Raw genomic sequence first — 27,134 nt, forward strand, 5'->3', positions numbered from 1 at the left:
TTTGGGTCTTTGCTCAAATGTCTCCTTATCAGTAAGGACCTCCCTGAACACATTATAAAACAGCAGATCCCAATCACCTGCCTCTGGCTTTATTTTTGTCCATAGCACTCATCACCATTTGACAAGTTTTATGTTTATTTGATTATTGTCTGTCTTCCCCTTTGCAGAATGGAAACTTCATGAGTGCAGGACGTTTTACCTATTCTGCCTGCTTTTCTTTCCCTAGCATCTAGAAGAGTGCCTGACTCAAAGCAGATGCTCAATAAAAATTCATTGATTGATAAAATATTTGCTTTCCCAGCCTCCCTTGACCAAGACAGGGGAACATGACCCCTGCCACGCTAATTAGAATTACTCACCCCAGAACGGAACTCTTGGGTAATGACTTCACCCATTCTGGCACAAGTGGAAGCACAGAAGTCAGCTACAGCCAGTGTCCTGGAGCAGCAGCTCTGGTGCCAGCGTCATCACTGTCAACTGTCACTGTGTCAGCATTGCAAGCTGTAGCAACCGTGCCTGGTGCTGTTTTCACTGGACCAGATCTGGGGCAGGATTTTGGGTGAGGTTCTTGGCTGTGTAGCTTCCAAGCCTGGTCTCTAGCCTTACCAGGAAATTCTGAGAATCATCCAGCATCTTTTTAATAAGAATGCCTTTTCTGCTATAAAACTTAAAAAAAAAAAAATTTTAACAGGCATCAGATTGCCTGGGGTCAAACACAGGCTTCATCACTGACCAGTTAGTAATGTTGGCTGAACCATGAAGCTGCTCTGAGCTTGTTCCCACATTTTTTAGTGGGTAAAATCAGAGGATACCTCATAGGATTCTGGTGAGGGTCAAATGAGACGTTGCCTGTAAAGTGCCCTGGGATGTAGTTCACACACTTGCAACCCTAGGTTATATAAGGCCAACAGAAGTGTTTTGTTTGACTGTTGTTTTTAACTGATTGCTAACATTTAAAAGTTAGGGCATTTCATAACGATTCTAGATTTACAACTTCTCTTGAAAAATCAGAAGCTCTGGCAACACTGGGACCACATTCCTACTTTGCAACAAGGAGATTGTGCTGCAAAGAGCCTAGCTCCTTTGGAGGAGGTGGGAACCCACCTGGCCTGATTCACTTGTTACCTGCCTGGTCTCTGCTGTAGTGTTTGTTTGTAGCCCTGCACTAGGAATATAAAGATTTCTTAAAGCTACAAAATTAAAAAGCTGGGCTGGGGCCAGCCCGTGCCTGAGTGGTTAAGTTTTTGTGCTCCGCTTCGGTGGCCCAGGGTTTTGCCAGTTCAGATCCTGGGCGCAGACATGGCACCACTTATCAGGCCATGTTGAGATGGTGTCCCACACGTGACAACTAGAAGGACCCACAACTGAAAATATACACAACTATGTCCCCTGGGGCTTTGGGGAGAAAAAGGAAAAAAAAAAAAAGTTGGGCTAAATTGTCACTAAGAACTTTTTCAGACTGACTTGGTTTTCTACTGCTGCACAGTAATTCCAAAACGTGTGAATTATTACCAAACAACAGCCAACATGCTGTGGCAGCAACCCACATACAAAATAGAGGAAAATTGGCACAGTTGTTAGCTCAGAGTCAATCTTCCTCAAGTAAAAAGAGGAAGACCAGAAACAGATGTTAGGTCAGGGCAAATCTTCCAAAGCAAAAAAAAAAAAAAAAAGAAGAAAGAAGAAAGAAACATTTTTTAAAAACCACCTGCAATGCTGGGTCAGCTACCATGGCCAGCCACATACAAGCCCTGAGCAACATGGGAAGGAAAAACTCTTTCACAGAGGGGGAGGAAGTAGAGGCAGCTAGTATAAACAAACAGTCCATTAGAGGAGACTGGGATTCAAGAAGTGCAGGGGCTTTTCAATGGCTGAGTTGTAAGAATCTCACTGGGTGAGCTGTTGCCGGGCAAGAAGAGAAAGTGTTCTTCCTGTAGGCTCTGCTGTCTTGTTAGGGCACGAGAGCCGGTGCTTCTGGCCTCCTGAGTCCATTTTAAATGAAGTTTCCATTTATTAATTTTCACAATTCACATGAAGTCATACTAGTTTCCTCTTCTGTTGATTCTGGAAGCTCACGGTTCCAGCCAAAATATGAAAAGGTTACATCGAAGTTGGCCACAGCTAGCGCTGGTGGACCCTGACAGAGCCCCAGGAGAGACCTGTGAGAGTGGGAAGTCACAAGGCTGAGCAGTTGCACCTTGGCTCGTGGAGGATGATGAAGCTGAGACACAGGTAATCTAGTTCGTAAAAGCTAAGATCACATAGGTAACGCAGAAAATCTAGAGGAGCTCAGCGGAGTGAATCATTTTAACCTTGCCATGTTGACCACAAGGACCTAGGGCCGTGTCTGATCTAGAGTTCCCCAGGAAACGTGAAGCGCAAAAGGTAAGCAGGAATACTAATACAAATGGTCAAGTTCCAAGCAGAGGGAGTAACAAGGTGTGCGGAGGAAGACGAGGAGAGAATTTCATATACCTGCAGCAGAGGGTGAGAGATGAAGGTTGAGACATACAGGCAAGGGTGATTTAGGCAGGGTCCAGCAGTTTGAACTTTCCCTTAGGGGCAGTGGGGAGCCACTGAGAGATTTTAAACAAGGGATGAGGTCGCTGAGACTCACAAAGAGAAGTGACTTGTCCAAGATATACACTTAGGCACAGAACCAGAAAACGAACTAACTCCCAATTATTTCTAGTTAACTAATTCCTAATGAGTCAACTACCAATTCCTCGCTGTCCCATGCTTATCACTGACCGCCAAGCCAGAACACAAGGCATACGTTTTCAACTCGCCACTGGCTCTGCGGAAATAGCCTCAGCGCTTCAACCGGAAACAGAAGATAACCGCTACAGACGCCACCTAAGGGCCGGCTGGAACCAAGCTGAGTCCGGAAAGCCGCAAGACCGGAAGGGCCCGGCTGTTTCCGGTAAAAACGCGACAGAGCAGAAGCTCAGGGGGCGAGTCTCCGAGATTAGGCCGGTGAGCCCAGCGCGCTCGGCTCCGCGACCCCGACATGCCCGCTTTTGCGCAGGCGCGGGGGCTCCTGCGCAAGCAAACGCGTATGCAAAATCGTGCGCGCGCCGGTTCTCCGCCCGGCGCATCGGAGCTGCCTCAAGGGTAAAACCTTTGGAGCTGTTACGCGGGCTTTTGTTCTCTGAACTACAGCTCCCAGCATGCCCGGCCCCTCATATTGGCAGTAGGTGTGGTTTCCCAAGATAGGGTGAAAGAAACGTGATGATGACGTGCCAAAAGGGAAAAACCTGAATACGTTGTTTGAGCGCGTCGTTCGCAGAAGCCCCAGTGGCCTAATGGATAAGGCATTGGCCTCCTAAGCCAGGGATTGTGGGTTCGAGTCCCATCTGGGGTGGTTAGTGTTTTTCTGCCTTTTTCCTTTTCTAAACAATTAGAGCGAAATATGCTAACTTAATTTTACCTTTCAAAAATGGGAAGTGTATGTGGGGTTTTCCTAGGTGTTGGGCTACAGTTTATGAGAATCAACATACTCCATTTCTTTCCTCTGAGCCCTACGTCCCGTAAGATTTCTGGGAAGTTGATACGTTGAATTTTGATATTCCCTCTAGAAATCAAAAGTCGTCTCAGCGTGTTCTATTTCAAATCAATACCCACTCCCGCCAAGCCCTCTTCTTTTCGAGACTCAGCGGTCTGCCAGCTAATGGCTTCTTAAATTACTCAGTAAGGAAAGGACCTCCTTTTTCCTCGCCCGGCCTCTCTCAGGGTTTCTTAAGGATCTGGTTATTCAGTTGCACTCGGCTTTCGTTTGCTTTTCTCTTAACTCCTTGGGGGCGTTGCTCGGCGTTTGATTAATAAGGGCCCGCAGAGCAGGGAGGTGAGACGTTCCTGGGCTCCGCCGTCGATAGGGCGCGCGGAGGTCTGGTCGGGGTCCCGCCAATGAGCGGCTGGGCTGGCGGGCGCCGTCGTCACCGGGTTCGGAGGACGGGAAAATGGCGGCCTTAGGGTCCCCGGCGCGCACTCTGCGAGGCCTGCTACGGGAGTTGCGCTACATGAACGCGGCCACCGGCCGCCCCTATCGCGACACTGCGGCCTATCGGTACCTCGTGAAAGCTTTCCGTGCACATCGGGTACGGAAGCCCGTGTCCGGTTCCAGCGTCCCTTCCCGGGAAGGGAGGGAGAGTCGGGTCTGGGGCGCCTGCATTTCTGAGGCCAGCCCTTCCACCCAGCCCCCGTTCCGGCCAAGCAAACCCAGGCTCTCGGCTCTGGTCTGTGGCCTAAGCCCGGGGCCTGACCAAGGGCCAGCGGGAGAGCACAGCCGCCCTGGCCTGGCGCCGTCCCCGGGGATTTCGTTGGCCGGTCTTTGCATGTGTAGACGGAAAGTCAGAGAAAGGGAAATGGGAGAAAAGAAAAACGGTGCACTTGGTGGCGAGTGTAGGGTCACCAGCCACAGCATCTGTCCAGCGTTCCCCTCCCCCTTCCCCTAGTAGAGCTATCCTGAGAAGCAACTTTTGAGGCAGGAAACTGTAATACGGTGAAGGCTATGGGGAGCTTCTTGAAGAGCAGGAACTATTTTTTACTTATGTTGTATCTCCACCACTTAATAGTGCCTTCTAGAGCGAAGTAGAAACCTATAATGAGGTTGTACTGTCCGTTACCACGTGAAATATGCCCAGATGCCTTCTTTCTATCTAGCAGACAAATACGAACATAGGGGAAGCCATCCTTGGGATATCCCATGTGAAATCCACACTTGATATCCGCTTTCGGCACGAGCGGGTGGAACACAGTTTCATTTTTCAAATGGGGCAACTGAGGCTCAGGGACAGTGACCTGTACAAGGACGTGGATAAGAACAACTAGAACCTAGGTTACCTGGTTCCCAAAAAGGGGTCTTCCATTTAATTGCTGCCTTTGGAGTTATGGATCGGGCTTGGAGAAAAGTGGCAGCCTATCTCTGAAGTAGGAAATTGAATTGGCCTTTAGGGAAGGAAGCTCACTGTCCTTTGAGCAATGTGGGAAAGGGAGAACCGTCATCCTAACTCAAATTTCTGAGCATGGAAGTTGGAATGCAAAATGAAATTCAACTAATTTTTTAAAGGCCACAATGCTAAGGACTTCTAGGAACTTGGCTACAAACGACGAGTAAGATGCACATGGGTCTTGTGTTTTAAGAAGCTTACAGTCCAATTGAGGAGCCATACAAGGAAGCACTTAGAATAAATAAGTGCTGAGGGAGTAAACAGGAGGTCCTAGTATAAAGAAGGGTAGGCTTTCAGGAGGAAATTCATTAAACAGGGATTAGAAGGATAAACTGGAACCAGTAAGCAAATGGGGTTGGGGAAGATGAAGTCCACTTGAAAGAAGCTGCACAACTGGAAGCCCAGAGGTGAGAAGAGCTGCCAGTGGAGAATGGTTCAGGCTTAGGGTGTGGTGGGTGAAGTGGAAGGAGATGTGGTAGGCAGGAACTTAAACTGGACTGTAAATGTAACGGGAGGTCATTCTGATTTTTAAGAAGGTGACATGGTTATAGTCCTACGTTATGTAGGCAACATTATTGCCCTTGAGAGAGGCTTGGTAATGGCTCTCAAATTTCTTGGAAATACTTCTGAAATTCATGCTAAAAATTCCAGAAACACCACTCTGGAATGCATACGTGGATGTGGGGAATGGTTTTTATTTCCTGCTGGCTCAGAGGTAACTCAGTAACCATCTTTGCCCCCTTTCTCTATCCTTTCCCGAGGTTGAAGGGATTCAATTAAGGAGGAACCTCCTCTTTCTCCTTAGGGAAAATATACTATTTCATTTGATCTCTTTTGGTCTCCTGTGATTTCCTTACTGTGTATTTTGCTGACCCTTCTCTCCTGACTCAGGATGAGCTGAATCAAGATCAATATTCTCCTGTCCTACAGTAATATAGAATTCCTGTTTCAAATCCTGTCAGTTTGGGCTTATGAAATAGAAATGAGTGTTACCCTTTGTTGAGGTGTGACATTGGTGTTCATCTTTCATAAATCTTTTTTTTCTTCTGCTTCTCCCCAAAGTCCCCCAGTACATAGTTGTATATTTTAGTTGTAGGTCCTTCTGGCCCTGCTATTCGGGACACCACTTTAGCATGGCTTGATGAACAGTGCTAGGTCCACACCCAGGATCCGAACCGGTGAAACCCTGGGCCGCCAAAGCGGAGCGTGTAAACTTAACCACTAGGCCACAGGGCCAGCCCTTCATAAATTTTTTTTTTTTTTAAAGATTTTATTTTTTCCTTTTTCTCCCCAAAGCCCCCCAGTACATAGTTGTATATTTCTCATTGTGGGTTCTTCTAGTTGTGGTATGTGGGACGCTGCCTCAGCGTGGTTTGATGAGCAGTGCCATGTCCGCGCCCAGGATTCGAACCAACGAAACACTGGAACGCCTGCAGCGGAGCGCGCGAACATAACCACTCGGCCACGGGGCCAGCCCCCAGCCCTTCATAAATTTTTAATTATAAAAAGTTATATTGACTAAAGCGGATGAATTCTATTTTCAAGCTGTTTATAAGTGCCATTTTCACACAATGTGATCTACAGATCTTAAACCATACATTCTAGTTTTCAGAGTCCTACCTTAAATATTCAACTAAAGAAAGGTGAAAGAAAGGGGATTATGTGGGCAGTGGTGCCCAGAGATTAATCCACGGTTGGAAAGGGCTCCTTAAGTCATTTGAGGCTGTGCCCACATCTCTGTCTCACCTTTCCTGCCATTTTCTCAAAACCTTAGAACACAAAACTAGTCAAGTAAAAGACAGTGTACTAACTTAATCTAGAAATTAATTATGATGAAAAAACAAGGTTTGGAGTCATTAGGGACTTCCAAATGGACATGGAGTTTCCAGCTACTTAAGATCATCAGAATCTGGATTTTTCAGATGGATAAGTAAATTGTGAGAGTGAATATAATTAAGTAACATGAATATATGCCTGTTACTTTTATATATAAAACATTTATTTTGTTACTGTTGAGGACAAAGCTATTATTTTCAGACAAAATAAGTTTTTAATTTTCATTGAAATGAAAGGCATGTGCCACATTAACCAAAGTCACAACCATAAGGCAGTCCTTCATTTGTTTGAAGGGGAGCAAGTTCTGTATTATATTCCTTGGGTGACATTAATGATTAGTGACCTGATTATAGTTCCCCATCTCTGCCATTAACCAACCACCAAGACTCTGGGCTTTAATTTCCTCTTTTATAAAATGAGGGAATTGAAAAGGGAAGACTTTCCAGTATTAACATGTGAGGACACTCAATGAAGCTCCTCAGAGAAAGTCCTTGTAAAATTCGTCTTTGATTAATTGGAGGTCAGCTTTCCTAATCATCAATAATTACAGAGTGCCTCCATTTATGTATTAAGTATACACATATACATGTTTGTATTTCCTCTGTGCAACTTACTTTCATTCTAGAGAATGCTTGTGTGTTAAATCTGTCTCTGTGGCCTTGTATCTGTCGCTGGGCTGTTAATTGAGTATCTGACCTTGCTACTTCTCTAGGTTACCAGTGAGAAGTTGTGCAGAGCCCAACATGAGCTTCATTTCCAAGCTGCCACCTATCTCTGCCTCCTACGCAGCATCCGAGAACACGTGGCCCTTCATCAGGAATTTCATGGCAAGGGTGAGCGCTCAGTGGAGGAGTCCGCTGGCTTGGTGGGTCTCAAGTTGCCCCATCAGCCTGGAGGGAAGGGCTGGGAGCCATGAAAACGGAGAGATTCCTTGGATGCTGCCTTCATACAAGAATTTAATCATTTCTGTCATATGTATTTATAATTAAAGTTTTTTTTAAGTTTAGGATTTTTCTCTGTAATTTTGTTGACTGAGTGTTTCTTAGGGAGGTCTCATCCTTACTCTCAGTTAATTTACTGAACTTCCTACACTACACTGATTGATGTTCTTGATCTGCTTTTAAAGCTCTTTATTTTTTTAATTTCAAAAGTAATACAAGCCTATTGTTTTAAGGAATTCAAATGGTACAGACATAAAATAAAAGCCGTCTTTTTTCCCCCTTGTCCCACCCCTCTGCCATCTCCATTACCAGGTGGTAACCATTACTAACAGTGTGATGTGCATCTTTCCAGATGTTTCCTATGTGTATATAAACATACAATTATACATATATACTTTATTAAAAAATACACAAATATCACGTGTTAAGGTCCTGGCAGGCAACAGATGGCACACTCAAATAGGGTTACTGAGGAGAGTTAATGAAGGGATATATGAAGATGTGGGGCAACATGGTGAAGCTCCTAGAGGATAGCACAGTGGGGGAGCTATTACCTCCATAGGCCTGACAGAGTTGACCCTTAGGACAGGAAGATGGCCACCATTCAACTGCAGGCGCCAGGCAGGAAGTCTAGGGAGAGGGAGATGCAATGAGCACACTGACTTCTCTCTCCTGCCTTCTAATCTCCCTGTCAAATTGCTCTTCCTCTTGAATTCTCTATCAGGATGAACAGCTCCACCATGCACATGGCTGACCAAGTCAAAAACTTGGGCTTCCTTCTTTATTCCTCTCTCTCTTCCTTCTCCACACCCAGTCAGCCAGCAAGTTCTGCTTCTGCAATGGCTCTAACATCCTTCTCCTCCCCCATCTTCACTGCCTCTGTTCTAGTTAAAGCATTGATCGTCTTTTAGCTGAACTATTAAATGGTCCCCTTGCTTCTAGCGTCATGAATTCCTCAGGTAAAAATTACTCTCTTTCTGTGAACTACCAACAGTAGTGGTATATGTCAGTTTCTTATAGACATGTCCTATACCCTCTTTTTCCCTGCAAGTGCCTTAAGAATAAGGACCGGGCCAGCCCAGTGGCGCAGCGGTTAAGTTCGCACGTTCCGCTTCTCGGCGGCCCAGGGTTCATTGGTTCAGATCCCGGGTGCGGACATGGCACCACTTGGTATGCCATGCTGTGGCAGGCGTCCCACATATAAAGTAGAGGAAGATGGGCACGATGTTAGCTCAGGGCCAGGCTTCCTCAGCAAAAAAGAGGACTGCCAGTAGTTAGCTCAGGGCTAATCTTCCTCAGAAAAAAAAAAAAGAATAAGGACCATGTCTCATTCATCTTTGTAGTTTCCAAAACACCTTCCACAGTCAGTGACTTACATATAGCATTATTCAATCAGTATTTTGAATGCATGGCTCAGTTCTACTCACTAGGGGAGTACAATCTGAACAGAACTATTCATAAAGCATTTTAAAACACCATCTCTTTCTTCTAAGAGATTAACATTAATAGTACTAAGGTCAAACAAGCATTTATTCAATTAAATGGATCAGAAAAATAGAAATGTTTAACATACTTGTTTCCCCCCCTGCTTTATTTCATGGGCATGGGTATATTAATATTATCTGAAGATGTTTTACTTTGGTAAGATGAAGAAAGCAAAAGGATTAGGACAGGTTGATGTTTTGATTTCCTTTGTTGTTACAATATTGTATCTGCAACAAATAACATTTTGAAAGAAAGAGATTTGAAGCAGAATTGCCTAACAGGGTAAGCATATTGATGATGGGTATGAGTCATATAGACATAGGTTTTAATCCCACCTTTATAATTTACCAGCTGTGTGATCTTGGGCAGGTTAGTTGACCTGAGCTTGTTTCCTCTTCTGTAAAATCGGAATGCCAACAAGGTGGCTGTAATAAATAAGAATAATGTTTACATAAAACACTTGCATAGTACATAATGAGTGCTGGACGAAAAGAAAATCTTACTGTTTTCATCTTTTTACTATACTCTCATTCTTTTATCATGAACCCTTTTCTAAGCCCTATTGCCACCAATCTTCCAAAGTATAGACAAGTTATTTCTTATGGTTTAAAGAACCCACTTAGGCCATTTCTGTCCATATATATTCAAACCTGCAACTCTTATTAATGGTTTTTCCATCAAGAATTAGGTGAACTCAATGTCAGAAATGGAAGGAACTGATTCTGGAACACAAATGATAAACTTTCTATACTGGGAAGGTCTCAGAACTAGGGAATCCTGAGGTTTGGGCACTGTGTTAACTTACTAGTTAGTGATGTGGTGCATGCTGTATCCCATTCCTTCATTTGCTTTTTCTTTTACCCTCTCTCCTCTAACTTCACCTGCTTCCTCCCACTGAATTCTGTTAGCATTTAAGTATGCTCAATGCTCTTCCATTTCAAAACAAATACATGGCCTCTAACTCAAATGCCTTTTCAGCTACTGCCTTTTCCTGTTCCTCTTCACAAATTGAATGAATGCATTCAATGAATTGAATGAATTATATTCATTTTCTACATTTTTTAAACATAAAATGAGTTGTATTGAGGTCGAATTTACATATAATAACAATACCCACTTTAAGTCTACTGGTCGACGAATAATGCCGAAAGCACCTGTGTAGTAACTATCCAAATAAAGCTAGAGAACATTTCCATCTCCCCAGAAAGTTCTCTTGTGCCCATCTGTAGTCAGTTTCCCTTCCCCACATCTGGCAACCACTGACCTGCTTGCTGTCTCTATAGATTAGTTTGGCTTGTTCAAGTATTTCATCCAAATGCAGTCATACAGTATGTACTCTTTTGAGTTGGCTTCTTTTGCTCAGCATACTGATTTTGAGATTAATAATCCAGGGGCTGGCCTGGTAGCGTAGCAGTTAAGTTCACGTACCCTGCTTCGGTGGCCCAGGGTTCAGTCGGTTCAGATCCCGAGCACAGACCTAGTACTGCTTATCAAGCCATGCTGTGGCAGGCGTCCCACATATAAAGTGGAGGAAGATGGGCACGGATGTTAGCTCAGGGCCAATATTCCTCAGCAAAAAGAGGAGGATTGGCGGCAGATGTTAGCTCAGGGCTAATCTTCCTCAAAAAAATAAATCCATGTTGCATGTATACATCTGCATTTTTCACTGCCCATGCAACCTCCATCCACTGCAGTCTAGTTTCTGCCCCTCCACTCTACCAGAACTGCCTTGCAAGGTTACAAATGACCTTCAGGTCACTAAACACAGTGGGTCATTCCTTATCTTGATCTCTAGGGAGCATTTGACACTATTGACGATTGCTTCCTCTTCCCTTGACTTTGATGACACCACATTCTTGTTTTCTCTCACTCTAGCCATTTGTCTTCAGTTTCCTCTTCTGCATATCTCCTATATATTGGTGTTCCTCGGGTTGAGACGTAGCTCCTTACCTCACATTCTACATGTTTTCCCCTGGGTAATCACCTCTACTTCCCAAGCTTCAATTATGATCAACAGGCTAACTCCAGTCCAGGCCCCCCTGCCAAGCTGTAGATGTGTCGAACCTCATCATCTTCCCCTATAAACCTCCTCTCTGGTATTCCCTATCAGTCTATTGACACTTTTACTCAGTCACTCAAGTCAGAAATCTGAATCATTCTTGACTGCTTCCTCTCTTTCATTGTCAGGTCACTAAATTAATTAGATTCTACCTCCACAGAATCTCTATTGCTACTACCCTAGTCCAGACCTCTTATATCTTGCATCTCTTTCCTGAACCACTGCCCTCCCTAATTGGTCTAACTCCAAATTGCTCCTTTCAATCAATCCATTTTCCACTGATCTTGTCACTCTCCAGCTTACAACCCTTCAAAGTTCAACGTTAACAGGGGCCTCCAGAATCTGGCCTTGCCAAATCTCTTCAGCTTCATCTCTACTCTCCTTATATTTGACAGTCTAGCCATACCAAAATTCACTTCTAGACGCCATGGTCTGTCTTTCAACATTTTGCTGTTCCTTATGCAAGGAAAGCTCTTTCCCCTAATCGTACCCCTTTCCCTAGCTAATTCCTATTAATTCTTCAGATCTGAGGTTAAATTTCACTTTCTCTCCTTTCCTCCTTCAACAGGCATTTCTGAATGCCTACTATGTATTGGACAGTGGCTTAGCTATCCTTATCTTTTCATTCTTAGAAAAAGTGAAAGTCTTTTTTCAAGCAACATGGTTTATATATGCTTATTGCTTTTAATTCCTCCACCTTTAACAGACCAGTCAACTAGCTCTCACTGTTCAGGTTTGGCTCCAGCTGTTTCTCCTCTCCATAAACTTCAGATGTTTATGCACTTTGACTAGAACTGTTTTTGGCTATAAGGTACTAAGTTATTAGTACTCTGCTTGTCCCTTGTCTGGGTAAGCGTTAGGGATACAAATATGAACATGACGATAGGAAAAAAAGGTTCACATACCAGGATTATGTGAGAGGAAAAGAAATCTGTTTTGTTTTAAACTAAAGGTAAGCTAATCCAAGGCACATTCTGTTTGTAAGGTAAGTTTTTAATGCACTCAACTAAAAGATAAATAATTTACACTGAATTTGAATTTTTAAATCTACATTTAAATTAACAGGAACCATGTCTATAAAATTTGATAGGTGAGTACTGATGCCCCCAGAATAACTACAATATTAAATTTTACTATATAGCTTTTAATTATTTACTATATTTAGTTTATAACTTACATTAAAATGAAGAGTTGTCTGCTTGGATAGCTAGCAAAAAGTATGTTACTTGTACCTATTCCAGTTTTTAATTACCTAGTTTCTAGCATGTATAGATTAACTCTACTCTTATATAAGTTCATATTTCCTTATGAGACCTTGTTCCTGAAGAGGAATGGATATCATTGCTAGAATGTACACATAGACATATTCGCAGAGGTTTTTCTTTTTGTTTTTTTTCAGGTAAGATTAATACATAGCTACTAAAATTTAAAAATTAAAAAAATTTACAAACAAAAATTAAAAAAATTTCAATTCTGTTAACGATAGTCTAGGTAATTTAGATTAACCCTTCCGTTGAACACAACTAAAAAATGTGTATGAAATATTTTTTAAAATTCTCTTTTTTTGAGGAAGACTAGCCCTGAGCTAACATCTGCTGCCAATCCTCCTCTTTTTGCTGAGGAAGATTGGCCCTGAGCTAACATCTGTGCCCATCTTCCTCTATTTTATACGTGGGACGCCTGCCACAGCATTGCTTGACAAGTGGTTCATAGGTCCTGGCCTAGGATCTGAACTGGTGAACCCTGGGCCACCAAAGCAGCATGTATGAACTTACCCACTTGGCCACAGGGGTCACTGAAGAGCTATTAAGATAGGGAAATACTGGGCCAAATCTTAGAAGACAAGAAGTGAAAGTAAGTGTGGCACACAAAGGCACATTTTTTACTTCAGGGCATTTGCCAGTTTAGTAGCAATAGCTTCTGTATTGAAACTGAGCTGCACCTTTGGCCAGCTTGTAGGGCTGGGGAGGCAAAAGGCAAAGTCCAGGGCCCACCAAGGTAGGCACTCTAATAAACCACACCCACTTTAAACTAGAACCCTGAAGTTTACCCTCAAGGGTGAACTGGAAGTGAAAACGTCCTTGCTAGGCTTTCAGCCCAGATTTGTGTCATTTTGGTGGTGAAGAGAAACAGGTCTTGAACCTGTATGATGGTGGTCCTTGACTCGTACTGTCTTCAGTTATCTATCAGGGAAAAATAAAGATCCTCTCCGGAGGAACATAGCATTACAGTATATCTTAGGGCTTGTATTACTCCTATACATATTTTTTCAAATACAAGTTCAGCACACAAAGATAACCAGACACACACAAAAACAATACCCAGAAGTGAAAACCAGCAGAAACAATAGACAACAGAAACAGAACCACAAAAAACTTCAGATATTAGAATTAGCAAACTCGAATTACAAAGCAATTATGTTCACTCGGGTCAAAGAATAACCAAGCTTGGAAATTTCATCAGGGAACCAGAAATTATAAAAAAGATGACACAGTAGACTTGAAAAGAACCTAAAAAAAATTCTCTAGAACTGAAAAAATGAAGAATTCAATTAATGGATTTAATAGCAGACTAGATACAGCTGAAGGGAGATTAGTGAACTGTAAAGTTTGTCAGAAAAACGTCACGAAGGCAGCTTGGCAAGACAAAATGGAAAATGCAAAAAGAGTAAAAAGATAAAGAGGATACAGTGAAAACTGCCTAATATACATTTATTTGGAGATCCAGAAGTTGATGAGTGAGAGACAATTTGAGAATAGCTAAAAATTTCCTGGAATTGATAAAAGACCTCAGTTACAGATTCTAAAAGCTCAATGAATCCCAAGCAGAATACATAAAAAAAAAATCCACACCCAGATACATCATAGTAAAACTGCACAAAACCAAAGACAAAAAGAACAAAATTTTAAAGCAACCAACTATCTTCAAAGGAGTCTGACTGAGAACTGACTGTGCAGGAGCAATGAAGGTAAAGGGCAGCAGAAAGAATCTACATGCTAAAAGAAAACAACCTCCAACCTAGAATTCCATACTGAATAAAAATACTTATCTAGAATTAAGAAAGGCAAAATAAAGATCTTTTCAGATCAACAAAAATGGGACATTCTCCACTAGCTGACCAACACAAAAGCAAACTGAAGCAGGTTAGGCAAACTTCGGTGAAGAAGCAGATAGTAACTATTTCAGTCTTGCAGGCCATACAGTATTATGTGTCACAACCACTCAACTCTGCTCTTGTCGTGCAAAAGCAACCACAGACAACAGTAAATGAATGAGCCTGGCAGCATGCCAATCAAACTCTTCAGAAAAATAGGCAGTGGGCTGGATTTGGCCTGAGGACGTAGATTGCTGACTCCTGACCTAAAGTTTAAACTTCAGACAAAAGGGAAATGATCACAGACAGAAAGGCCGAGATTTCAGAAGGAATGTAGGGCAAAGCAAGTGATAAATAAACAAACATCAATTATATGAAACTCAGTTTTAAAAAACATATAGAACTAAAACATGTAACAAGAGGAGCATAGAACCCGGGAAGAAGTTGAATGGAGTTAGTTTTCTGGGTTCCCTGCATTATCTTTCTGGAGGAAGAGTAAAGGTATTGATTAAATTAGACTTTGATACATTAAGGATGCTTGTAATGACTTCTAGGGTAACCACTCCAAGAATAAAAACAGAATAAAACTTCCAAAGTAGTAGAAGGAGAAAAAATGAAATGATTAAAAGGCAGGCAAGGAGAGAAAAGTAAACATAAAACAGGTGAGACAAATAGAAAACATAAGCACTTTAAACCCCAATATGAGTAGTGACACGAATATAAACTTCAACATTTTAGTCTATTTCCCTCCCAAGGATATTGTTCTTCAGGATAAGATCATACTGTATATAAAACAGTGCATCTCCCTAGGACATAATAGTTTGTACATTTTTCTTTTATTGTACATTGTTTTCAAAGAATGGTATTCCTAGTATTTGGAGTTGTTGGAATTTTGAGTTCTCTGAATAATCAGAGAGAAACTATTTGGGCAATTACTAAAGACAACGTGATTCTACAATTTTTAGTGGCCCAATATGCATTTCAAGGCATCTTGGGACTGATTGCTATTTCATGTTAATTTCTTATTGATCTTGCTAATAAATTATAAGTTCCCAGGCGATGCATATAAAATTTTAATGAAATTTTTTTACCATTACTCCTTTTCGAAGTATCTAGGAAGTACCTATGTCTCATCTTAACGAATTAATATTTTACAAAAAGTCAAAAGGCCAGGCATGGCTCTGGGCTAGGCATTTTCTGTTAGCTCAGTCAGTCCTCACACCACGCTCTAAAGTATGTGCGTTCACCCCCATTAGACACGAGATTAAGAAACAAATTGCTGAAGGTCCCACAGTTAGTAATCGGTCGACCGAGGGCTGGAGTCCAGGACAACGGCAAGCTCCGAACCCACAGGCTTTCCTCCCCGTTGTCAGTGCTGCCGATACACTGGAAAGGCCTTATTCTTCAAATTTCTCTCTCAAGCAGGAAAAAAAAATCTCTACAAGACCACCTCCTTTCCTTTCTCAGAACACTGCATAATTTTTTAGTTCCACATCTACACTAACAGCTTCCTGCTGTCATCAGTAATGATTAATCCGAATGGGTTAGTTAACCTGTTTCCTAACGTGTTTCAGGTGTTAGTTCCTGAACCTGACTCATCCCAGTGCGGGGGGCTTAAGGCCTCTAGGCCTGGATGAAGAGAACTGAGCCAGATGTCAGGTCCCCAGGGCTCCTTTTGTAGGGGTCAGGCGGCAGGGACAAAAAGCTTGCGTCTACACGATTCTGGGTGGGCCCCTGAAAGTGAGTTAATCGGTCAGCGAGTATTCGTCAGGAATACGCCCATATTAGCTACTAAGACTGCTAACCTCAGTGGAACCGACGGGCTTGGTTTCTACTTACTTTCGACTCGGGCTAACCCTCTAGCACTTTTGCTAATCTGGGTCTGGTTCCCCGGGACACCCGCAGCCAGTAGCGCGAGGTTTGGCGCCTCGGGCGGATCCGGCTGGAGGATCGGTTGAAGCACCAGAGTCTCGCGAGATCTGGGAAGAAGGGGCGGGAGAAGCGCGCGTGCACGCGCCCGAGAGCCGTTAGGGTGGAACCCTTCCCGGGCGGGGCGGGCAGAACAAATGCTGTTGGAAGCCAGTTGGTGGAGCCCCGCGGGAAACGACTAAGCGCGAGGAGCGTGCGCGCTCACGTCGCGGCGACGGTGGCGGCGAGCGGCGTCAGAGCTTGGAGGGGGGGGCTGACGGCTTCTGGCGGGTGGCGGTGTTGGAGGCGGCAGCTTGCTTAGCCCGTATCGCTTCTGCCCCAGGAACCCGACGGAGAGTGAGGGAACGAGGGTCGCTTTCGGGGGCTGCTGCCTTCCACGTACGCGTCGTCGTGAGCAGTGCAGCCCGGAGTCTCCTGCAGCCCCTCCGGCTCCCTCTCCGCACGCCTCGAGGCGCCGGCGGCCACCGAGACAGCGCCTCACCTTCCCCCACCCCTTCCCCTTGTCCCCCCGCCCGAAAGGGCCCGGTTGGCGCCCCACCCCCGCCCGTCCGCCCGCTACGCCGCCGCCATGTCGGCGCAGGCCCAGATGCGCGCGATGCTGGACCAGTTGATGGGCACCTCCCGGGACGGTAAGCCTCTGCCAGCGCCCTGGGGGTGGGGGAGGGGGCCGGGGACGGCGAGGGGAAGGGGCTCGGCGGGCGCACCTGGGCTTGTGTGTGTGGCTGAGTAAGGGGCTCCCAGATTGGTACACGAGGTCCCGGCTCCCGTCCCATCCAATCAGCGCTGGGCAGGCGGGTTTGGGGGGCGGCGACAGAACGGATTGGCGGGAACTGCTGCCAATGGGGTCAGGCGGGGCCTGGAGGCAGAAAGGAGAGTTTGAGCCTTCAGTGTTGACTTGGTTGGGATGGGAGAGCCCACGTCTCTCCTGCGTAGTCGGGCGGCCGGTTTGGTGGCTCCCTGGGTGCCTGGACTGCTAAAGCCTCCGACCCCGGCGCGACGGCCTTAACCCAGGGCTCGGGCTCCCCGTCGCCGCCGCCCTCCAGGGTATCCAGAGAGAACTGCCCCCACCCCTTCCCTGGGCCCGGAGGAAGCCTTCACCGGGAACCCAGGCGCAGGGGTGCTCTCTCGATCCCCGCAGAAACCACCGTTCCTATGAGAAAATCTGACCCAAACCATGGTTTCTTGAAGTGGGTGTGTTTGGCCCCATTTTGTGAAAAAAGAAATGTTATGGCCTGTTTTTTCCGAGAGCCCTCCATTTTGTTAGACAATTTGATAGAGGCTTTGTTCAGTAAATATTGACAAGTCTTGCATGTGCCCCAAATAGAACCATTTTGAAAATGTGGTGCCCAGTGAAGTACAATGGAGGGAAGCAACGATCCTTTTAGGCATTTAGGTTAGAATTTATATAGAAAAGTACTAATTGCTGGATATCTTTTTGTGATAAAGAGAATTTCTAAATAAGATGAAATGCTGTTGCTTTTTTTTGGTGATGATAATTCGTAATGTACTCTTTGAATTTCATCTCAAATCCATTCTAACGTGGAGGAAAGGTCTAGTGCAGTACTTTCTCTCTTAAAAACAAAGCAGAACACTTGCTCATTTTTATGTGTTGATTGTTCAGACATAGTTACTTAGCCATTAAAGAAATGCTTTTTTCTTGACAAGTTATTTAAATCGCTTGATGTAAGAGAAAATGGACACTCTTACATTTTTAGCAGTCGCTCTTAGAATTTTGAGTGCTTGGCAGCGAAATATGTGAGTAGATTAAAAAATTTTATTGAATTGAAATATATTTAGCAATGCATGTTTAGAATGGCTTTTCAGTGTTTGCAGTTCTGTTTTAATGAAAACCCACATTGGGAACTTTTCGAAGAACATATAGACAAATAGGTGTAGATGGCAAACCTACTTGTGTAGAGAGGAGGGGAAGATTGCGAAAGAGACGAATTTTATTTGCATAGTAAACCCTTGAAACTTAACATTAATTAAAAATGCCACTGGAGAAACTTTTACCCCTTACCATTTTTCACTTTTAGGTAAAAACGTTTATTTTATATTTGCATCGTGTCTTAACATTGCTCCTTTTTCGTTATGAAAGCCATATTGGGAAGGGGCTTAATCCAGGATTTTAGCTGACAGAATAATCTTTGTAATAAAATTATAAAAATCATTTAAGACTTACTTTACATGATCCTTTTACTCCTAGATGGATACCATTTTTGGTGTCTTCTGTGAGGATTGAATTTCCTAATTTTACTGGGAGGGTAGTTGGATCAAAGCAACTACTAGCACCTGATGAATTTCTGAACTAGGCATCCAATCTAGTACTGCAAAGCTAAATTTAAAAATATATATATTCCTGTGTGTGTAGTCAGCAGAAACATGGATTTTTCTTAAAATCCACTCTGTATACAAATAAATTTATATTTTTTATGTGTCTGTTTCTGGATTTTTTTTGCCTCCAGACTAAGAGGTTTACCAGTGAACTTATGTTTACAAGTCTGTGATATTATTTAGCTGAAATGACTGGATTTTCACTGTTGTGTTGGGCCAGAAGTAAGAAGCATACTACTTGCAAGGAAAAGAATTGAACTTTTTTTACATACCCAAATTAGTTCTTTTATGCATATGAGATAAGAATCAGAACATTTCTTTTCCTTCTTACAGATAATAAGTTTACGTATTTCATCTTATGACTCAGGACCTTTAAATAATTAGGATTGTTCCTTTTTAGCATGCAGTCAACTTGGTTATCCAGGGATAGGGGATCATGGATATGTTCTTGAATAACATCATGAATTTGAAACCATGTAATGGGAAGCTTTGTATTGGACACAGGAAAAGCTTACAGGGAATGCTGTTGGGTGTGTTTGGCACTAAGAGGTGGAAATGGGGTCCAAGAAGTGGGAGAGAGTTGGAAAAGGTAGGTAGGAGGGTATTTAAGGCAGCTGTCCAATTTTTTTTTTTTTTTTTTTTTTTTAATCCTAGAGACTATAAAGCAGCCACTGTCTTCTTGGTTAGTGGGACTCGAGGTAGCAATGACCCCATCAAGCCTTAGTGTCCTGCCTGTGAGGGAATCTGAAGTGGCACAGGTGGTCCAGGGTACTGGGAAAACCTTACTTCCCTTTCACCTCCGTCTCTCCCTAATAAAAGTTTTATTTCCTCTCCCCTTCTCCAAAATCAGTTTTTAATTAGTTCCTTTTAAAACTCCTTGGAGATTTAAGTCTGTTAAATATATCTTAATTTGAATTGCTTGAATCAATTAATAATTAGATTACCTAAACTTTGTGACTAGGAATTTTAGTGGCAGGGATAAGGAGAGGTAATCTTGGATCACTGGGCACTTCCAGAAAGGACAGTCTTGGGTGAGTGGTGGAAGTGGGGGGCTTTGGACAACCAGAGGGCAGCATGATGGCGCTGGGAGGCTGGGCAGGGGGTGACCAGGAGGTGGGAGAGGAATGCATAAGGGAGGTGGGAGGGCCAAAGACAAACTTTGCCTTCTTTGCAATTTCGCCTAGGGCCCTGGTGGTGGCAACCGCCTGTGTGCCACTGAAAATCGTGCCGATGCCTGGCATACTGCATAAATGGAAGCAGGGTACCGCGTGAGTTGAAACATTGGTCACACTATATAAAGTTTGTATATGTGAATCAGTGTAACTCATACCCATGTAACTGGGGGTCTGACTGTATTTGGATTTTTCTGATAAGGCATCATGGGCTAAGGAAAAGAGCATTGGGCTGAGACTCAGGAGACCTGGTTTCTAGCCCCAGCTGTACCTCTAATTGTAACCTTGGGTAAGTCACCTCACCTTTTTTGCCTCAAGTTAAATCTATAATTTGTTAAATGGGAAACCAAATAATTTCCTATGTTATACTCAAAAATTGTTGAAAAATAAGTATACTTTAAGTTTTTTAGAAAGGAGGAACTATAAGTAGATATAAATTGGTATTTTATCTGAAGTTTAAGATAACGTTAAATTTTATAAATACCTTTCTGTTTTAGTTGTTAGCATTAATAGAAGGGAGAGGGTTAATTTGTTTTCCCTGATTGTGTTCTATTTGAAAGGGAGGAGCAGGACAGGAAAGTTCAAGCAGCAGTTTGAGAATTGTCTATGTGACACTTGGAAGAACCCAGTGTCCTCACACAGACTATAGTCATTTTTGCTGAGTTGGGTTAATTGTAAGAATGTCGCTTAGACAAAGCCCTTTTGCCAACAAATACAGTTTGGTTATAAGTCTCTTGTCTTGACTCCAGAAAAGTCTGGCAAGGTGCAAGGGATAGGAATTAAACAAAATTGAGGGTGTGAATTTAGATTACATTCTAAGTTTAGGAACTAGGGAGGTCTCAAAAGGTAGTTTTGAGGTTTCCATACCTCTTAATTGTTTATAACCTTTTAATGGGATTAGAAATGATCTCTGAAAGGTTAAAACATGTTGGAAATGGCAGTCTGCCCTCAAAAACAGCCAGTAGACTAATAGAATAAAATTTTGTAGCATCGTTACTTGTCCATTATGCTTAAGGAATGTTTAGGGCAAGTTAAAGTTTTCAGATAATTTTAGCTATTTTTGAGGGTACTCTTTCTCAACATGTAATGATGTACTTCCTCAGTTAACAGAGTTTATTAATCATAATTTAATATTTTTTGCTGATTAGTTGTAGTTTATGGGTTGTAAAATTAAAAGGATACTCATCCCAGGAGATAACCAGGAAAATACAGTTCAGAAATCATATACTTGTTTCTAATATAAGTTTAGTGATACCTGTCTGTTGAACCTGTAGGACAGTATGACATTTCTGCCTTTCTGCAAAATAAATTATTGAATCAAAGATTGAAGTAGTGTTGTCTTCAGTGTATTTTCTTCATAAAAATCATCCTGACTGTAATCTCTGTTTCTTGACTTGTCATCAGCATTGAGAGCATTTTCTTTTAATTTTCTCTCATTAACATAATGAACCATATTTATTTCTTGGTCAGTTGTAAGCCATTCTTCTATTCTACTTGGATTGTTCATTTTAAGTGAAGGAGGCGTAGCCTTTAATGTACAAGCTCACATTTTTTGAAAAAATAATGGGGTATATCTTACTCCAGAGCTTGTAAATTCTTTAATGTTATAAGAAATTTTAGCAAACACAATGTTAAACAGTAGTCAAACATAACGTTAAATAGAGTTTTAGTAAATATTTGAGTTTATCAGAGGTCCAGGCATATCAAAACACTGAAAGCTATGTTAACACCCATATAGTGAACCCGGTTAAAAAAACTTTATTTTGCATTTTGAACTCTGAGTAATATTTCTGTCTACAGAACAGCCCAGAAAACAATAATACTATCACCTCATATAACCTTGCATTCTCTTCAGTTGTTTAGCTCTTCCCAAGGAAGCCTCTGCTTCTGAGACATTCTTTCACTTTGGGTAAAAAAATAAAACCAAAGAAAAATCATTTTGTCTGTCATTGCATAAGGTCTGTAAGCAGCAGGTAAATGCTTTGATTTGATTAGGGCGAGCTGTCATATAGGGATAAATGGTAGTGAGCTGCCTGTTCAAGATAGGTAGCAGGAACTCAAGGCAAGTAGGTATCCTGGATCAGGGTCAGAGCTGGTGAGTCAGATAGTGTTCAGTACCAGTTGGTTCATACAGATATTAGAGCTTCAAGTTGCTAGGGGTTCAGGCAAGCAGTGGGGTTGCAAAGATAGGCAGACGGCTTAAAACTGAAGGTCAGTAAGTATGGGTAAGACTAGATAAATGAGGCAGATGCTCCTCAAGAATGGAATTCTAGAAAGATGCTTGAAATGGATTGAATCCTAAAAGCCCAGGGCTGTTAGTATAATCCTTGAGGAACCATAAGCATCCTACTACCCAGCTTAATCAATCTGCTAAGAAATTTTAGACTAAGAAGATGAAGAAAGTTGGGAACGTTTTGCTGGGGAAAGAGTGAGACAGAGAAAGGGTTTCTGACAGGAAGCTTGTGGATTCAGCACCTGCAGAAAAGTCATTCTGTCCCTTTTTGGTTTAAATTCTCATGTACCAGCAGCTGCTAGGGTAGAAATTGGAAGGCAAGGCCAAAATAGATGAGCTAACCAATTTTGTAAGATTATTGAGGATATAGAGAAAAGTAGTTTGTAACTCTGAAATTGGCTACAGCTTCATGTTGTTTTAACTGAATAACTTAGGACTTTGAAAAGTCAAAGCCATCTGAAAGTAACAGTGTAGCTCATCAACTGAATAAATGCCATATTTTGCTATTTAACATGGACTATAAAACATTTTTCCTGAAAAAACACTCACTAGATATTGATTCATATGTTCTAATTTAGTTGTGAACCATGTGCAATGATGTTTGACCTGTGTGATTCAACCTGAAAAGAATTTAACCAGCTGCCCTTGCTGAGTCTTTTGTCATGTCTCCTGAATGCATGGTAAATTGTTTTGTTTTTATCTTCTTGAGACCTTAGTTTTTGTCTTTCAGAGTTAAAACTTTCCGAAGCTTTGCCTTTCGGTAAAATAGATTGGGTATCTTTTGGGTAGTACCTATCGTGTACCTAGCTGTTCAGCTGCTTCTACGTTCTGTCCTACTATTAGGTTACACGGTGTACCCTTTTCAGTTACTCGTGGGTATGTTTTAGATCAGGGTTGGCACTATGGCCCACCTGCTTTTTGTAAATAAAATTTTATTGGAACGCGACTGTGTCCTTTTTTGTACATATCTGTGGCTGCTTTGCCTTACAGCAGCAGAGTTGAGTAGTTGCAACAGAGCGATATGGCTGGCAAGCTTAAAATATTTGCTCTCTGGCCCTTTAAGAAAAGGATTGTTGACCACTGTTCTAGATGGGTGATTCTCAAAGTGTGGTCCCCAGAACAGAAACCTTAACATTACCTGAGAACTTGTTAGAAATACATATTCTTGGGCCCACCCCAGGCCTATTGTATCAGAAATTCTGGGGATAGGGGCCAGCAATTTGTGTTTTAAGAGCCTTCCTCATGACTCTGATGCACATTAAAAGTTTTGAGAAACCATGTATTAGTCACACACAACACCTTTCCTATTTTTTATCCCATTTTCTGTTTAATATTTTTTGTCAACTCACTTTCTAAAAATTTTAAAATGAAAGTTTATGTCACCAGAAAAATAAATGCAATGAAAACAATATGGTGTCATAAAGATAACTAGATTTTGTTGTCACTTACTTTATGCTAAAAATTAGAACTTCTTAGATGTGTTAAACACATATAAGGGCCAAGTGGAACCTTTTTTTCTTGACTCAATCATGATAAATAATCACCTCTAAGTGATTGAGTTGTGTTTAAAATGTCATGTTGGTGGAATCATATAACACCTAAAGTCATCTTTTGTACAAATCCCATACTTTCGAAAATACTGTTTTAGCTATTCGTCTGAAAGGAAAGCCTCTTGAACTGTATGCATCCAAGCCACTAAGTAGAAATGACTGGCCAGAAATACACACCTGTGAGATGGAGAGATCTAGGAATCTCTCGAGAGGCCCATTGAGACTTCTAGGGTGAAATTGCCTCATTTAGCTTAATTTCTCACCTCTCCATTAGTGTTTTGGTCCATAGTAGTCAGCAGTTCTGCAGAATTTCACCATTCTGTTCCATAGTGGGAATGTGAAAAAGTACCTGGCTGTGGGAAAAGCTGCATATCAAACATAACTCCTGGACTAGAAACTGGGGAAAGTGGCTATAATTCTTCATTATGGACAGGAGAACAGCAGGGCATGCATGCTAGGAAAACAGTTGATTCACCTCGGTTTCTGGAAACCATGTGTTTGAGAAATTCCTGTGTTACTGTTTAATTTGCCTCATAGTATTAGAAGGAGTATTTTCTCGGGCATGATATTCTGCGTATTTATTGGCTGATGTGCTTTAGGGTATAGTAATTGTTGATAGAAATAGAATCTTGCTTTCCTGAATATCCCCAGTTTGCTGAGTTGCTTTAGTTATTTCCTCCTTTCCTTTTCTTAGAGATTATGGACATATTTGCTTCTGTGATCTTTTGACTCTGCAATAAAGTAGTGACATAGGACTCTAATCCTAGAGGGACTCAGTCTAGTGGGGAGCGAAAATTTACACATGAACAATTATGTTTGTTTTTAAGTGATGAATTCTGTGACAACTGATTATAGGTGTCTAAGTTTGAAAAAAGTGTTTAAAAATACAAAAGATGGGCCAGCCCAGCAGCGTAGTGCTTAAGTTTGCACACTCCACTTTGGCAGCCCAGGGTTCACAGGTTTGGATCCTGGGCGCAGACCTACTCACTACCCATCAAGCCATGCTGTGGCAGTGTCCCACATACAAAAAATAGAGAAGGATTGGCACAGATGTTAGCTCAAGGATAATCTTCCTCAAGCAAAGAGAGGAAGGTTGGCAGCGCATATTAGCTCACAGCCAATCTTCCTCACCAAAAAACAAAACAAAACAAAACAAAAGACACCTGTGTGAATGAACAAATGTTTTGTATATTTCCCTCAAATTAAAAAAAATCGAAGCATTGCAAATGAAGTCTCTTATGTTCCCCTTCATAGTCTCAGTCCTTTCTCCAGAAGCTTCTCCAGAAGCTTGTGAATTTGGTGTGTATTCAATGTGACACAGTATTTCTCCTGTGTTGTTTCAGTAGTTGTAAGGCTCAGTCTCCTTCATGGTAATCTGTTTCTCATTTTAACTTCCTTTATCATTGAGTCGTTTGTCACCTCTGTCCTTTGATATTCTCATTTCTTTCCCCTTTTTATTTCTTTCCTTCATTGGTTTTAGGTTTGGGGAGGCTCTGCATAGCTTTTATAGCTATCACCAACCAATGAGAACTTGTCTTTTTAATAGATAAATCAGCCAATCACTTTTTCTTTGGTTCTTTTCAGCTATTTCTTCATAGCCAGAGATAGCTTCTATTTTGTGTATAGAAAGTTCTGGATGATAGAAGGCACCAGATATCCAGAGTTCCAGTGTTAACTCTATCAGAATTGCAGCTCTGCAAGTAAGTATCAAAGTGTAAAATTTAGCAGGCTGCAACTTTTTAGTGACTGACTTTCTTTTATAACATATCTCATAAAATAATTTACTTTTAGAGCTTAATTTTTAGATAACTATTCAAGCTTTTCTAATTTATTTCTTATATCAAAGAGGAAAAATATGTTGATAGATTTCCTAAAGCATGTGATGTGATGGTGTTGACCCCTGCCAGTGGCCAGGACTCTGTGCTTGTATAGAGAGAGAAGATAGTGTTGTGGCAAGGGACGGTGTAGAGCCCTTGGAATGCAGCTCCTTTAGTATTCTGTTCTCACGTTTCTGTCACTATTAGAATAGCTCTTAAAGACCCTATAAGCTTTTTCTCCTACTATCCAGGGTGTTTCCCAGTCTCATTCCTTAGAATTTTGTTAGACAGTTTTCATAGACAAGTAGGCTGGTAGATTTAAAAAGTGATTTTTATTTTTAGTATTTAGTATGATCTTTGATCATATTCAGCAAGAATGAATTTGTTCTGGAAATTTCTTCTACAGTGGGCATTACATTTTTAAAATGTTGGGTTTGTCATGGGGATTATGGTGGGGGTGATATTAGTACCTATTCTTAATTATAAGCTTATAGGACCATATGAAAGGATTAAGAGGGATAGCCTTTCTGAACTGTGTAGTACCCTTATTTTTGTATTTTCTGGAGGAAAGAGCTGCTACTACTACTCAGGATGAATTTGTAAGTTCTGTTAGAAAGAAGTGACTTGATGTTCCATTTGGAAGGGAGCATACCATAATTGGTCTTTCCCACTACCATCTTTGGCTGAGTACTCTCTCTTTCCTTTCTTTATGTAATAAATGTATTCCTGGGAAGTTTGACATGGATCAAGTCATACTAAGTGTGTCAAAGCATCTATAATCATTTTGTGTTAAGATATGATAGTGAGTCCTTTTATAAAATGAATCCTATACTTTGAGCTGTATAAATATACAGTGAATTAAACTGAATGTATTAACAAAGGAACATGGAGTAATAAGAGGGTTGTTTTTTAAAGGTTAATTACAAAAGGGTTCTTCGAGGTGGGTTTTAGGCTGAATTGTAAACAAACAACAAAGGTAGGTGGGAGAAGTTAGTGGAGTTGGTGAGAAAATTCAAGGGTGTAAAAGTGATCACGTTGGTTCTTCAGTATCATAGTCACTGTGTAGCTGTAGTCACCTGCTTTTACCTTGGTTCCATGTGAAGATGTAAGGATTTACTAGTACAGGGCAGATTCTTCCTTCCTTGTGCTAGACCAGAATTTGGCCACGGGTCTTTCTCCAGTTCCCACATTGTTATGTGGACTCAGTAGCTTATATTGTAAGAAATGGTAATAAGAGAGTGGAACATTTCTCTGCATTTGAGGATTCGAGGGCACAGGGAAGTAAGAAGCTTTAAGCTTTCAGTTATACACTTCTTCTAACTCTGGTGTTCCTTTCACTGAAGGTGTATGGGTTTTATTTCAGTGGGAATGTGCCTACCCTGTCCCAAGCCATCAGTAACATGTGGCCCCTAACAACTGTGCCTGTGGGGAGGGCTTTGGTTGTGGTGTTGGAGGATGTGGGAGGGCTTTCTCTCTCCTGGCCTCATTTATAAACTAGGGGATGCTTCCATTTGCTTTGTGTGCTGTTGAGTTTTCTCCTCTCTGTTTTCCCTAAGCTAAGCTCTAAGCTAATTCTGTACAAAAGAAATACTAATTAGTTGTTTTTTATAAATTGCTTGCCATTAATGCCTGATAATATGCAGTAAAATAAGGATTCTGCATACCAATATATATGTCAAATATTACAAACTTTAAGGTTCTTTTGAAATTACAATACTAAACTCAGTTCACTTTT

The 27,134-nt window shown here is 41.9% G+C and overlaps 2 protein-coding genes, 1 long non-coding RNA gene and 1 other non-coding gene across 14 annotated transcripts in view; 3 read left to right on the forward strand and 1 right to left on the reverse strand.

The window, feature by feature from the left end:
• The first annotated feature begins 2,691 nt into the window (after nucleotides 1-2,691).
• FMC1 (formation of mitochondrial complex V assembly factor 1 homolog) lies at nucleotides 2,692-7,791 on the forward strand. Of its 2 annotated transcripts, none has more exons than XM_046668784.1 (2): nucleotides 2,692-3,114; nucleotides 7,498-7,791. In XM_046668784.1, exons 1-2 carry the CDS (start codon nucleotides 2,707-2,709, stop codon nucleotides 7,699-7,701), a joined length of 612 nt encoding a protein of 203 aa, XP_046524740.1. In that variant the 5' UTR covers nucleotides 2,692-2,706; the 3' UTR covers nucleotides 7,702-7,791. The 2 variants fall into 2 exon arrangements, with proteins under 2 accessions (XP_046524740.1, XP_046524741.1); XM_046668785.1 differs by lacking the exon at nucleotides 2,692-3,114 and adding an exon at nucleotides 3,865-4,097.
• On the forward strand, nucleotides 3,292-3,364 carry TRNAR-CCU (transfer RNA arginine (anticodon CCU)). The gene has a single exon. It is a non-coding gene; the product is annotated as a tRNA-Arg (tRNA).
• Nucleotides 7,792-7,832: 41 nt separating the features above from the next.
• Nucleotides 7,833-16,375, reverse strand: LOC124243209 (uncharacterized). Its single transcript, XR_006889649.1, has 3 exons — nucleotides 16,204-16,375; nucleotides 9,547-9,636; nucleotides 7,833-8,356 (listed from the first exon to the last, which is right to left on the reverse strand). It is a non-coding gene; the product is annotated as an uncharacterized LOC124243209 (long non-coding RNA).
• A 129-nt stretch (nucleotides 16,376-16,504) lies between these two features.
• The window catches only part of LUC7L2 (LUC7 like 2, pre-mRNA splicing factor), a 57,561-nt gene continuing 46,931 nt past the window's right edge, over nucleotides 16,505-27,134 (forward strand). Inside the window, exons 1-2 of one of the 10 annotated variants that reach the window (XM_046668773.1) lie at nucleotides 16,505-16,922; nucleotides 19,812-19,895. In XM_046668773.1, the coding sequence (XP_046524729.1) occupies nucleotides 19,878-19,895 (18 nt within the window). In that variant the 5' untranslated portion in view covers nucleotides 16,505-16,922; nucleotides 19,812-19,877. Of the gene's footprint in view, nucleotides 16,923-19,811; nucleotides 19,896-19,920; nucleotides 20,089-22,610; nucleotides 22,713-27,134 lie in introns of those variants that run through there. The other 9 variants (XM_046668776.1, XM_046668775.1, XM_046668779.1 and 6 more) reach the window with 9 other exon arrangements.

This window comes from Equus quagga, chromosome 8 (genome assembly GCF_021613505.1).
Source record: "Equus quagga isolate Etosha38 chromosome 8, UCLA_HA_Equagga_1.0, whole genome shotgun sequence".
NCBI lineage: Eukaryota > Metazoa > Chordata > Mammalia > Perissodactyla > Equidae > Equus > Equus quagga.